The sequence below is a fragment of the Dipodomys spectabilis genome, unplaced genomic scaffold (assembly GCF_019054845.1).
Source record: "Dipodomys spectabilis isolate Male_0828 unplaced genomic scaffold, ASM1905484v1 ptg000207l, whole genome shotgun sequence".
NCBI classification, from domain to species: Eukaryota; Metazoa; Chordata; class Mammalia; order Rodentia; family Heteromyidae; genus Dipodomys; species Dipodomys spectabilis.
In genome coordinates, this window is record NW_024870884.1 from 3915549 (window position 1) to 3930389 (window position 14841).

At 38.2% G+C, this 14841-nt stretch overlaps 1 protein-coding gene across 2 annotated transcripts in view; it reads right to left on the minus strand.

Annotated features, from left to right (window-relative positions):
* Positions 1-264: 264 nt before the first annotated feature.
* Slc16a9 (solute carrier family 16 member 9) overlaps positions 265-14841 on the minus strand; it is a 35787-nt gene continuing 21210 nt past the window's right edge. For both annotated transcript variants that reach the window (XM_042696348.1, XM_042696349.1), the window contains exons 3-6: positions 13624-13767; positions 6840-6935; positions 1394-2314; positions 265-1023 (exon numbers count right to left, since the gene is read on the minus strand). In XM_042696348.1, coding sequence (XP_042552282.1) covers positions 845-1023; positions 1394-2314; positions 6840-6935; positions 13624-13767 — 1340 coding nt within the window. In that variant the 3' untranslated portion in view covers positions 265-844. The remainder of the gene's footprint in view (positions 1024-1393; positions 2315-6839; positions 6936-13623; positions 13768-14841) is intronic.

The following is a 14841-nucleotide window of genomic DNA, read 5'->3' on the forward strand; positions in this document are numbered from 1 at the left end:
AAATGGAGTTTCCCATTTGCCAAATGGAATGGTTGAAAAAAAAAGTGAATTTCCAAATTGGAAATGGGTAAAATCAGCACTTCTGGGAGACATCAGCTGAGGGACCGCTGACAAGCACAAGTAAGCAAGGGTCTAGTGGCATACCAGGAAGAAAAACAGCCTGGCTACTCCTCCGTTTGGAGTTCTGCCTACATCTAGGCCAACTCCTTAGGAATTGAAACAGTTTGTGCTCCGTGTACCCCAAACACACTTGGGTGCTTCATGGAACGACAAAAAGCAGAATGAAAACTGAGGATGGCCATTTAAACTGCCTTTATATAAAGTGATCAGTTTGCTCCACTGCAAGCCTTAAGAATGTTTTCATAACCACTCTTATTTCTGGAAATGTCAGGGCTTGAGGTCTCCTGCTGATGAACGAGTCTAACACAGAGTGATTCCTCCCAAGGGGCTCTTCCATTTAGCCTATGGGGAGGCTTACATCAGTCTTAGAGCAGAAGAGACCCGGCGGAGTTTCAGCCTTGCAGTGGCACTTACAGAGTCAGCAGCAAATCCTTATTTCTGTACACAGAATAAAGTCATCCGAGGGTAGTCAAAATCTTACAATGTTAAAGAGTGATGAAGTACAGTAAAACAGAATCGTCTCATTTCTTGCGGGGGGTGGGGGGAATATCTAAGGGATAGCGGCTATGCCTACAGTACATAAAAATTAGGATTTTTTTTTTAAAGTCTTTCATTTAGAATCAGCCACAGAGAAATTTTGCTATAAGAAAACAGTCGTGACTCTAGAGAATTTGCTTGAGAATGTTTTGTTCTATGGTATAAAACAGTGCCTTCCAATATTCCTCTAGACATTAGAGGCGACTTTGTACAAAAATGTTGTTGGGCTTGGCTTAGGGAGTTGCTTGTTGCATGTGGCCCAACAGGGAAGAGATGTCAAAAGCAGAATAAAACCTCCCAGCAGGACACAGAATCCACTGAAATAAAATGCTATGTCGTAAGTCTGGGTCCAGTCATAAAACCAACCTGAAAAGATATAAGGAAAAAAGTGAGTTTCATAGAAGTAGCACACTCCCTGATTTCATCATTTTTAGGCACTCAGGATCAGGATATGTATACAGTACCCGGTGAACTGGCTCTAGAGAAAGAGCATCTTCCAAAAACATTCACATGAAAATTACCCCAGGCATTTTGACTTTCTCCCAAGTAAGAATGAACAAAAAGGTCAGTTGGCTTTTTCAATGATATCAAAATGATCTTGCATAAATTAATACCTTGAAATATTCCAGACAGATTTCCTTTGTGCCAATCTATGCTCTTAAACATCACATCTGTAACTGGAGGTTCAATACTTAAGAACAGTTTAACTGAGTTGACTTTAAGATAAATAGCTTACCAACAATTGGTGGTCCAAGGCTATTCCCGAGTCCAGCAAAGAACATTAATATTCCATAGGCATGGGCCAATTTTTCAATTCCCACAGTCTTCGTGGTCACATATGGGAAGATGGACCAATTACCAGTCAGAAAGCCCATGATCCCAGAAAGTACAGCCAAGGTGACATAACTTTTGGCAAATGGAATTGCACACAAGGCCAGGCCCATCATTATTAAAGTAGCAACATAAAGATATAAGGTATTTATCCACTTGAAGTCTGCCAGTATTCCTAAAAGGAGTTTACCAACTGCTGTCATAATTCCCAAGATGGAAATTAGAGGCATAACAAATTCCTCTTCTTTCACGTTTGAACTTCTTGCTACGTCTTCCATAAGTAATGAAGGTGGAAAGCCTCCAATGTCAAAAAGAAAGATCGCTATGAAAAGGGCTGCGAAGACTTTGTTTTTAAAAAGAGACACAGTTTCACCACAGTAGACTTTATATAATTGCCACTTCCTCTTGGCAAACTGTTTGCAAAAATATGTTTGTTCTGCAACTTTCTTTTTGTATGTTTCTGGCTCTTTTGTGTGTGCCATGGATGAAGAGGTTTTATAAAATAGTATCTCCTGTTTCCAGTCACCATTGGTCAAAGTATTCTTGCATTTTTCCTCACTACTATAGTTCTTGTCGAGAATGTTTATGTTTTCTTCCAAGTTCTTTTCTTTTTCATTGTAAATGGAGTATTTATCTGGTATATTTTCCATAGCTGCTGTTTTGTCAGGTAAGGGACAGCTAGAGGTCTGAAGTGGTCTCATCAGACTTCCACAGGCTAATATATTTAAAGCTAAAGCACCCACAATCAGAAGGCATCCATCTAGCCCATAGAACTCAATCAGCATCCTCTGCAGAGCAGCATAAATAAAAAGGCCAACACTTGAACCTAGAAAGGAAATGGAAGCTATTTAGTCTTAATCTCTTCCTTTTCATATAGGGTTCTCAGCACAAGCTATAATACTATGGCAATCCAACTGATTCATTATACTTGCATTCACATACGCCTTCAATTTAAAATCACAAGTATATTAGCAATAGTCATCATAAGACATGTAGGGGGCTGGGAAGGTGGTTCAGTGGTAAAGTGCTTGCCTCGCATGCATGAGGCCCTGGGTTCAGTTCCTTAGCACCACATAAACAGAAAAAGCCAGAAGTGGTCCTGTGGCTCAAGGGGTAGAGTGTTAACGTTGAGCTGAAGAGCTGAGGGACAGCGCCCAGGTCCAGAGTTCAAGACTCACAATGGACCAAAAAAAAAAGAAAAAGACGTATAGGATACTCATTTTAAGAATTATCACTGTAGAGGGGCTGGGAAGGTGGCTCAGTGGTAGAGCGCTTGCCTTGCAAGCCTGAGGCCCTGGGTTCGATTCCTCAGCACCATATAGGGTTGGGAATGTGGCTTAGTGGTAGAATGCTTGCCTCTACCACTAGAAGCCCTGGGTTTGATTCCTCAGTACCACATATACAGAAAAAGCCAGAAGTGGTAGAGTGCTAGCCTTGAGCAAAAGAAACAGAGGAACAGTGCCCAGGCCCTGAGTTCAAGCCCAGGACTGGCAAAAAAAAAGAAAAGAAAAGAATTAGTACTGTAACACACATTGTTTTGCACAATCGTGTTATTCCTTGTAATGATTCTATTGACTTGTACCCATTATTATACCCAATATACATGAAGTATCAATGCCTAGCAAGCTTGAGAAATTTGATACAGATTACAAAGCTGTAATCAGAAGTAGAATTCACATTCTATTGAAACAGTCTGACTCTAGGAACCCATATTCTTAGCAAATATCATTGTGCAATTACTTTTGCTTTGCATTTATTATATACCAGACTCCATGATATATATATACATATTTATTGCGTTTGGCCATACAAATTTTCATATTACATTTTGGAGATGAATAACAGAGTTTAGTTTTAAATATTTATAATGGTTTGATAGTTAGAACTGACTGCTGAATCACAAGATTGAGTTCATATTTTTTATATTTTTCCTATTTTTTCATACTTTTAATGGATTAATAATTTGATAGAGTATTTCCATTATAAAGTATGCTGATCTGCACACAAATATCAGGATAACTCTGTCTTCCAGCTTTGACCTCACCAAACACACTGGAATACCGAGTTATGTCAACCCATGTCATTTGTACTGTCTTCAATTGGTTCTGATAGCATATTTTTAAAAAATTGACTATTTTGAAATTTAAGTATCATTGAGAGGAAGTATCAATCAGAGGAAAAACTAGATCTATTTTAAAAAGTCTAAACAAGGTGATTATATATTTCACATGCTTGCTATAAAAACTCATTAAAAATTCTTGCCAATAACCAAATGGCCCTGTGTCTTTCAGTTGTGAGGAAACATTTTTTTTTTCCTGAGAATCTGTTGTTCCTTCTTAATATTTTTCCAAGTTAACTCCTTCATTCCCAAAGGGGGGAAAACTTGGCCTGCAGATGTTAATGGATGGCTATGTTAATATACTACTGGTAGTTAAAATACCATCTTCTGGTGGTTACTCAGTCTCTGCTGACTACTGAGAAGTCATACAACAAATTTAATCCTTCTTTCAATGTAAATGTGGCACATTTTTCTAGTATTAAAAACATCAAAAAAAACCCAAACATGAAATAATTGCTAATAGATGGTGGCTTCACAGACTACAGTGCTACCTACATTCACTCATGGTTTATTCATTCGTCTTCATCTTTGTCTTTGTTTTGTTTTGTTTTTGTGCCAGTACTGATGGCTTGAACTTAGGGCCTGGGTACTGTCTTTTAGCTTTTTTGCTCAAGGCTAGTGTTCCATCACTTGAGTTATAGCTATACTTGCAGATTTGGGGTGTTTTTTGTTTTTTTTTAATGGTAGCTTTTGTTTTTTTAAATAAGAATTCCACTGATTTTCCTGCCTGGGCTGGCTTCAAACTGTGATCCTCAGATCCTCAGTCTCCTGAGTAGCGAGGATTACCATCATGAGCCACTGGGTGCTCAGCTCCATTTGTCATTTTTATCCTTCATTATTCTTTGCACAAGTTTTTAACAAGGTGCCACACTGTCTGACATTTAAAAATGCTCTTAATATTTGGACCTTAAAATGAGAAAACCATTTCCCATTGTTCATCGATCAGTCCATCTGTTGTCAAACACCATTAAATATAATCAACTGATAATTATTGAGCACTTTTGATTGTGTGACAGAGCAAAGGACCCTCTTAAGGCCACATCCTATGATAAAGTCTAAGGAAGTTGTTGGAATTCTTCCAGAGCAATGGAGAGTTATTTCAGGGTTGCCTTGTAGGATTTGTAAATTGTAAAACTATTTATTAATCTTAAAAAAAACAACCCTGCAACCATAGGTTGTATACTACTACAGGGAGGGAGAATATCAACCTCTGCTCAAGGAACCTAAAACAGTAAGGGATATACTCATGCATTGGTTAACTCCTGCTTCAGCCATCCAAAGTCTGGGATTACACGCATGAGCCACCGTGACTCCTGGCTTGCATTCACTGCTTTTTTATTTCATTTTTTATTGTTATTGTAAAGTTGATATACAGAGGGCTGTAGGTACATCAATCAGGTAATGAGTAATGAGTACAATTTTTTTTAACCAAGTCTCCCCTTATGTCACGCTCTCCTGATTTTTCCCTCCCATCTCCACCCATAAGATACTCAGTTCATTTTCCACATAGTGTCTAGTGAGTCTCGCTGTTGTATTTGTTCATCCTTGTTTTACCTTTTTTTTTTGATGGTCGTGGACCTGAACTCTGGGCCTAGGCGCTGTCCCTCAGCTCTTCAGCTCAAGGCGAGCACTCTACCGCTTGAGCCACAGCACCACTTCCGGCTTTTTCTGTTTATGTGGTGCTGAGGAATCGAACCCAGGGCCTCAGGCATGCAAGGCAAGCACTCTACCACTGAGCCACCTTCCCAGCCCCTTGTTTTACCTTTTATGTACCCTACCTTACCCTTCCAAGTACAAACAAACAAGACAAAAGGAAAAGAAAGCAAAAACAGCAACAATGGCAACTAAAAAATGTTGCTTGCTTCCTTTTCTTAGAGTTCATTTCATAGAATATTATTTTATATGATCACCTGTGCATAGCTATTGAACTTTTGTCAACCACTCCTATGCATATCCTCCTTTGGCCTCAGTTTGTGAAGGACTAGAGTCCTATATAATCATTATGCCCTAGTGTGTGTGCATATATATGTATATGTATATAAATCATTCAGTGTGTTTAGATTAACCCTCCCCCCAAAAAAACCTCAAAAACCCAACAACTTAATCAATAAATGGGTTAAAGACTTAAAGACTTCTCAGAGGAAGAAAAAAGAATGGCCAGTAGACACATGAAGAAATGTTCAACATCTCTGGCCATAAAAGAATGCAAATCAAACATTGAGAGTTCCACTGCAGTTCAGTTAGTATAGCAATTGTCAGGAAAACCAACAATAACAAATGCTGGGTTGGGGGGAGATGGGAAGGGATGGGAAGGGAAAACAAAGGAGGAGGCAACAATGCTTGATAAGAAATGTACTCATTACCTTGCCCATGTAATTGTAACCCCTCTGTACAGTATTTTCACAATAAAAACAAAACACAAATGCTGGTGGGGATGTGGCCCAAAGGGAACACTACTACACTGTTGTAGGAATGTAAACTTGTCCAACTGCTCTGGAATGCAGTATGGAGGTTCCTTAAAAAACTAAACATAGAGAAGTGGCGCTGTAGCTCAAGTGGTAGAGCGCTCGGCTTGAGCTGAAGAGCTGAGGGACAGCCCCCAGGCCCAGAGTTCAAGCCCCACGACCGACAAAAAAAAAAAAAAAACTAAACATAGAGCTCCCCTATGACCCAGCAATTCTACTTGTAGATATTTATCCAATAAACCACAAACCAGGCCATACTAGAGCCACCAGCACAACTATGTTCACTGCAGCATTGTTTACTATAGCCAAGGTATTAGATGTCCCTGAGTGGACAATTAGATCAAGGAAATATAGTATCTATACATAATGGAATCCTATTCATACATCAGAATGAATGATATTGTACCATTCATAAAGAAATGGAAAGACTTGGAAAAAATTACATTAAGTGAAGTAAGTCAGAGCCAAAGAAACATAGGCTTCATGGTTTCCCTGCTTCTTTTAGCAAAGCTTGTATGAGCAATGACTTTCAGTATAGTAGCCCCGCTACACTGAACATCCCATACTGCAGGGTTTTCATTTATATGTCTTAAGAGTTTTTTGAAAGCTACTTCCAATATTTATGGTTAAAAACAAATCTTCTAGGAGTGTAAAAATCGTTTTCTGCTTGATGGGTAATGGTTCATTGAACGTATTGAGGCCTAGTAACTTTTAACTTCATTTAGAAGGTGAATAATGACAGTATTGTACTGATTTTGAAAACATACCTGTTGAAATCAGGCCAAGCGCAAGACCTCGGCGGCTGTCAAAATACTGACACGTAATAGTCACTGTTGCAGTGTATAATAAACCGCATCCGAGACCTACGCATAAAAAGACACAGCATGAATTAAAACAGAACATGTGATCTCAATGTGAAAGAAAAGAAAGGAATAATCAAGTAACTTCTGTAGGGCACTCTTTTTTTTTGTTTTGGCGGGGTGGGGGTAGGGGTATTGATCCTAGGGCTTAAACTCAAGGCCTGGACACTGTCTTTGAGCTCTTTTGCTCAAGGCTAGCACTCTACCACTTGAGCTACAGTGCCACTTCTGGTTTTCTGGTGGTTAATTGCAAATAAGAATCTCATGAACTTTTCTGCATGGACTGTTTTGAATGGTGGCCCTCAGATCTCAGCCTTCCGAGTAGCTAGAATTCTAGGCATGAGCCACAAGTGCGTGGCTCAGACCAGAATAATTTTAAACCAGCAGTGAGTAAAGACTTCATTTGAGTCCAGTTTCAGAGATTGCTCATGGGGGCTACAGAGCTAAAATAATTTTCAGAAATACATTAAAATGTTTCTTCCATTATATACATATATATGTATACATATGTACATATATGTATATGTGTGCATATATACACAAATGTATGTATGTAATATATATTCCATATATATTACATTGATAATGTAAGAGATAGTGGATAAAATTGCAAAATCCTTACCATACAACAAGGTATTTGTATCAAACTTTATACCTAATGAACTTTATCACCATTCATTGACAGTAAAATCAACTGTTTTAAATGTTTTATTTGAATTAGAAAAACTGCTGCAAGGAAAAGCATTTATGCAGCTATTTTAGTAGCCAGATAAAATAGCCACTTTTTTTTCATATAACCTGTTGAGTTTTTCTTTATTTGAAGACAATGTCTGACAGATACAGTATTTATTCGCCAGAAGAATTGGGCAGACTTTTCCTGCAAAATTAACAAAGGAGCTGACAGAAATTGTCACAAATGATAAAACAAGATTTCCAGAAAAAAAAATTGAATTTTAGAAAATAAACCTACTACCACAAATTTGACAGCTCCTAAAACATGAAGATTTTTGTAATGAGCTAGTTAATAATATTAGTATAAGTAACTTTCCTTATTTTTCTAAGGAAATGTGTCAATATTTTCAAAGTACTTCAAGAGACAATATTCTTCAAAAAATAATTTATGATGTTACAATTAAATTCTAAAACTATCCAATTTAATTTTTAAATTTTATTTTAATACATTAAAATTAACAGATTAAACAGAAGTACAATCCAAATATTCAAAAGCCTCTTGAGGCTCTAACTAAGAAAGTAAAGGACCCCTTGCCCCCAGTAAATATTTCAAAACTACTTCCTAAAAGCATTCCTTGGTCTCCAGTCAGTTTTGATCATAATCTAACAGTTAAAAATTTCTGAACACCATCCTCCAGTATAAGCATAATAATTTTAAAATTAAATATCCATACTTCTGAATATTTGGATGACTAAAACATAATCATTTCCCTTTATTTAAATAGTTAAAAGTTAAATATATGTAGATATGTCAAATATGCAATATATAGCAAATGTGTAATCCTCTCGTTTCTGTTTCTCAAGCAACACAGGCTCCATCATATCTCTTCCACATTCTATGTGCCCTTTTACAGGCCTAGGTGAGACCACAAATCTCTAGGCCATTTTTCCTCACCTCTGCAGAAGCCATCAGAATCCAAATGGCATCACTTTGGTCAATCCCTAACCAAAACCTAAATAAATAAATTGAAGCGTTCACAAAGGGTGGGTCTCATACACACGGGCTTGTAACCGTTCTTTCAAAAGCATGCGAGAACCACAATTTTTCACAAAGGCCACCACAACCTTATGCAGCAAATACTTCACAAGGACATCAGACTAGCAGTGTTTTAATCTTGGACTGACATCACCTTTGTAATTCATCTTTGTAGTCAAGGACCATTATTTCAAAACACCTTATATAATACTCCTCATTGTACTGTAAAAATTTGCCCTTGCTTCAACAGATTTTCTTTTCTGGTTTTTGGTTTTTGGTTTTTGATTTGTGTGTGTGTGTGTGTGTGTGTGTGTGTGTGTGTGTGTGTGTGTGTGTGTGTGCGCACGCGCTGGTACTGGGACTTAAACGCAGGTTTTACACCTTTGTTCAGCTTTCTTGCTCATGACTGGTGCTCTACAACTTAAGTCACATCTGTAGCCCAGTACTTCGTTGTTTAATTGGAGATGAAGGCTCTTGGATTTTTCTTCCCCAGGCTGGGCTTCAAACCATAATCCTCCATATCTCAACCCCTGGAGGAGCTAGGATTACACTCATGAGCCACCCACACCTAGTTTCACTTACAAATTCTACATGCTATTCCCACCAACCTCAATTGGTCTTTGGAGACTCTCTCTCTGATTGTTACTTAAGTTCACACATCAAGCCAGACATCAAGCTAAATCACACCTACTGCCTAAATTATCAACCTTCATCTTTCTCTCTCTGTCTGCATCACCACTGCCTCAGTTTATCACCACAACTTTTCTAATTTGAATGCTGGCAACCTAATAAGTGGTCTCAACCTCCCATATTCCCCCACCAAGCTAGGCTGGCTGCCCTATGATGCTTCCCACATCATGTGTCTTTAATAAGGACCACATAGAATCACACCATGTCTCATCCAGCCTCCATTATACTCCACTCTGGTATGTTCACAAGCCCCAGGTAACTGGTGCATTCCTTAAGAAATACATATGAAAATGTTACTGTTAGCCATTGCAGCATATTCTAGAGAGTGTCTGAGATATGGCACATCCTCCTAATGCCATCCTCATTCCTCCTGCCACCAGTATCTACCTGGCCACATCCTACCTGTTCTTCAAGACTCCACTCAGACAAGTACCTGAAAATCTTCCCCCCACACAGACACAGTACACCAGCTCTGGGCAGCACCCATGTCACAGAATTACCAGGTATTCATTTACAAGTCTATCCTACAACTAAGGAATCAGCTGCAGAATTTTTAAGAAAGTCATTTAGAATCCCACAATGTACCTGTAAGAAATAAAAGACATTCAAAAATGGAAAGATTCAGTATCTATGCCTGGAATACAATACGTTTTAAAGATAGCCATTGTATTGCTGTGATTTTTCACCTGATTATTGTGGCATTGTGTAGAAATAGCCTCAGATTAGATTAGAAAGTCGTGGTTCCTAGCTAGGTGCGGTGATACATGCCTTTAATGCCATCCCTTGGGAAGCTGAAGCTACAGGATCTGGAGTTTCAAGCCATACATACATAGTGAGACTACATGACATACTGCCTTTGCCATCATTGAATGTTTATGAATATGGGTTTTGTCCACCCTCCCTCCCCATTTCAATCTATTTAAACAGATAGGAAAAAAATGAAGGAAGAGAAACTGGATTTTTCTAGAAAAGCAAGGAATGAATGTTAATAAAATGATAATTGAATAGTTAAGAAATAATAGATGATGACAAAGAGAGAATGCAAGGAATTGATGGGTGTTGCATTTCTCAGAAATACAGAAAGAAGCAATTTTCAAAAGGGCTTGAGCAATTCAATGAGAACACACTTCCTGTTCCATTTCTACTTCCCGCATCATCTTGTCTTACACTGCACTCCTCCTGACTGAGAAAAGTTATGGAGAAAATTAAAGCTTGAGCTACCATATTTAGCTGCATGGTTCACAGTCACTTGAAAACCAGCACACCATCATTTTACTTGAGCTATAAAGCTGTAAACAATCTAACACATTTTCAAGATGGTATTTTTTGAAAGTTCAGTTAAGTGATAAAACAGAATTGGGCCAAGTATTAGGCTTTAGTGTTATTTTGACAGTTTAGATGGCAATTAAGCATCCATATAGGTTTAACTTCATTTCTGCTATTTTGTTAATATGTTAATGCAAATATTTCTGATTCAACAGAACCTCTTTCACAGCTGGAGTCTGAACTAAGAGGTTAGAAAGAGCTTTGAAGCCAATGATGGTAGTGTATACTTATAATCCTAGCATTTGGGAAGAGAAGGCAGAATGATCATGAGTTTTGAGTCTTCCCGAGTTCAAAACAAAAGTAAGAAACATTGGAAGAAAAGAACAAATATGGGTTAGGATCACAGTTTGAAGCCAGCACAAGCAGAAATACCCTTGAGACTCTGTCCAATTAACTAGCAGAAAAACTGGACAAGAAGAATGACTCCACTGACCATCAGCCATGAGTGCAAAAGATGAGTGAAACTGCAAGCCCCGAGTTCAACCTTCAATATCAGGGCATGCGTTTTATGCACACATGCGCTTGCACACACACCCACACATATGTAAGAATAAGATTCGGTCTGGAATTAGTGATCGGTGGAGGTTACCATTAGACCAAATCTTTCTTGTTTCTATCTAAGGAAGTCATGCTAAGCAAGGAGGTAAATTTTGATGGTGCAGTATTTCTTGTCAATGATTTTTTAACTCACTACTCAGCTTCAGATGGGAAAAAGATGGACATGTCATCCATTTTTATCCCATGTATTTATCTGATGAATATTCTGAGCCCCATACCATGAGCTTATGGAAATAAGTCAGGCCCAGGGTGACAAAGGATGCATGCTTTAGCTTACCAGTGGAACCTAGAATTAATCTATAAATATATAAGTAAACATTTCAAGGTGCTATTCAAGTGTAGATAAGTGGTATTAACCGAATTCTGGTAGATTCAGAAGAGAACTCAAAACAGCCTAGGTCCTTAGAAAGGCTAACTGAGAACCCAACAAAATAAATACTAGGAAACTGGTACTTGAAAGGGGGATTGGGATCAAGGGGAGGGAAGTAGACAAATGAAGAGAAGAAGGAGAGAGTGTAGTTATAAAATTCACTGCATATTCTACAAAATTAAAATGAATCGAGGGAAGGTTGGGATTGCGAGGAGTTTGAGAGAATGATAAAAGGGATGACACTGATCAAGGTGCATTGTATTTATAAGCTGCTTTGTTGAATATCAACTTCTTTGTACAACTACTTAAAGATCATTTTTTAAAAATTAGTTATTAACATGATCAAGAAATGAAAGTTCTAAATTTTTTAAAGGAAAGAAATGAAAGTTATGAATTTCAAAAAAATGAAAAGAAAACCATGAAGAACTGTCAGAATACTGTTAACAATTTGATACTAAGGAATAATAATGTATTTTCTAGTGTGAGAGCTTTTTTAAAAAGTTAATTGAAACTCAACTGTTTTATTTACTTTTATTTTTGCTTCCTTGTATTTAGTCTCTATCAAGATCCCTATACAGTGGAATTCACAGCCTATCTTCCTAGAGGAAAAAGAGCCATTCATAAGTTTGTTAAAGATCACACAGCCAACATCTAACCTGAAATCCAGTACACTACCTAACAGCTTTGTCCTAGTCTCTGGGATTCAGAAATTAACAGACAAGAGCTTGGGATTTGAGGGGGAAGAGGTTTTTTGTTTTTGTTTCTTTTGTCAGTTGTGGGGCTTGAACTCAGGGCCTAGGTGGTGTCCCTGAGATCTTTTGCTCAAGGTGAGGGCTTTGAGCCACAGCTACACTTCTGGTTTTTGAGGGGTTAACTGGAGATTAGGAGACTGAGAACTTTTCTGCCCCAGCTGGCTTTGAACCATGATCCTCATATCTCAGCCTCCTGAGTAGCTAGGATTATAGGCGTGAGCCACCAGCAATGGCTTCAGCTTGGTTTTCTGACCCTTTAACTTAAAGAGATGGTGGCTGGCACTATATCATACAAGTTATGCCTTCAGGTTCTGGCTTTTTTGCTTGTTAACTGGATCTAAGAGTGTCAGATTTGTCTTTCCAGGCTGGATTTGAACATTGACTCACAGATCTCAGTCTCCCAAGGAACTAGGATTATAGATTGTGAGTCAGATGTGAACCTGGGCGTATACTTTATCTTTAGCAATAATAGTAAGTGCTTTAAAATCTGCATTTTTTTTAAAGACAGGTTCTTGATTTGTAGCCCAGGCTGTCCTGGAACCATCTATTTTCCTCCCAGATTCTAAAGAAGTATCATTAGAGACATGTATCAGAATGTTTGGCTAAATTCTACATTTTACTTCTATAACTTTTGACTGGGCCCTGGCAACTCAAAAAGCTATTTGTGAATACAAATGGCTCAACAGAGTGCCGCTTGATTGCCTCGTAGGAAAAGAGTCACTTTGTGTGTGTGTGTGTGTGTGTGTGTGTGTGTGTGTGTGTGTGTGTGTGTGTAGAGGTAGTGGAGTCTGAACTCAAGGCCTAGTGCTTGCTTGATTGCCTAGTAAGAAAAGAGTCACTTCGTGTGTGTGTGTGTGTGTGTGTGTGTGTGTGTGTGTGTGTGTGTGTGTGTGTGTGTGTGTGTGTAGAGGTACTGGAGTCTGAACTCAAGGCCTACTGCTTGCTTGCTAGGTAAGTGTGGCACCACCTCCTGCGGAGCCACTTTCTATGAAAAGTGACAGTTGTCCATGATTATTTAGGTTTTGTTTCTCCTCTCTCATTTTCCTTTACTGTGTTTTGAAGAGCCAAGTGCTGAGATAAAAACACTTCCTGTTGCCTTGAAGGAGAATTAGTGTTGACTGTTAAAATGTGCTTACATTTCAAATATTCAAATTCAGGCAGGCCTAATACTAAAGCAACACTTTTTAGCAAAGTCAGTTATGACAGATCATTTCCACTTCTTATGGTAACTGAAAAATAAGGTTGATGTAAAATGAATAGAAAAGTTAAAGTGACCAAGTTCCTTACCTACAACAATGCCATAGGAAAAGAACAGGAAGTAGATATTAGGGGCAAAACTGCTCAGCATCAAGCCTCCAGCCACCATGAAGCCACTGAAGATTGTAACAGGTCTTGCTCCGAAGGATGAGACACAGACACTACAGACCGGACCTAAAAAGGAATTGAATAAATAGAATATTCAATATCTTTCCCCACAATCTCATGAACCATCCATTGTACTTTTAAAATTATATGTCTACCAAAACATCATGAGAAAATAAACATGAGCAAATCTGAGTATTTACTATGTGTTAGATAGTATGCAAGGACTTCATATGTATAATCTTATTTATTTTAAAGTTGCTTTTCATAGGGCTCAAACTCAGGGCCTGGGAATTGTCCTTGAGCATTTTTTTTGCTCAAAGCTAGCACTGTACCACTTGAGCCACAGTTCTACTTCTAGCTTTTTGGTGGTTAATTGAAGATAAGTCTCACAGACTTTACGGCCTGGATTGGTTTTGAACCAAAATCCTCAGCTCTCAAGTGCCTAGGTTGTTAAGATTACAGGCCTGAGCCACATGCCCAGCCTCACTTTGTTTTACTTTTACTGTACTGATGGAAGGTAGGCACTATTATTACTATCAAGTTTTTGAAAGGAAATTAAGGGATGGCAAAATCATTTAGTGAAGAAATGAAACTTCCCTGTGTCAGACATACACTACTACACCCAGCCAATGATTGAAATGAAATCTTAGGAACTTCTTTTTGCCAGGGGTGACTTAGAACCACGATCTCCTAATCTCCCTCTCCCCAGTAACTAGAATTACAGACTTATGCCACAGTACCCAGCTGTTCTTTCTCGTCCCTTCTCCTGGAGAAGTTTAAGGAGTGTTGGTGTTTAGTTTTTCTTTACAAGTCTGGCAGGATTTGCACTGACTCCACCAAGTCCGGTGCTTTTCACCAAGTCCTGTGCTTTTCATTGTTGAGAGATTCTTTATTATTGTTTCTGTCTCATTGGTTGTTAGAGATCAGTTTAAGTATTTCATATTTGATTCAATTTTGGCAGGTCAAATTCATCTAGAAATGTATTCATTACTTCTTGATTTTCCAATTTATTTGGAGTAGGTTTTCCATTATTTCATGATTCTCTGGATTTCATAGATACTTATTTTTAATTTCTAAGTATTAATTTGGGTCTCTTCCTTCCTCTTTTTGGTCACATTGAACATACTTCCTAATCTTACT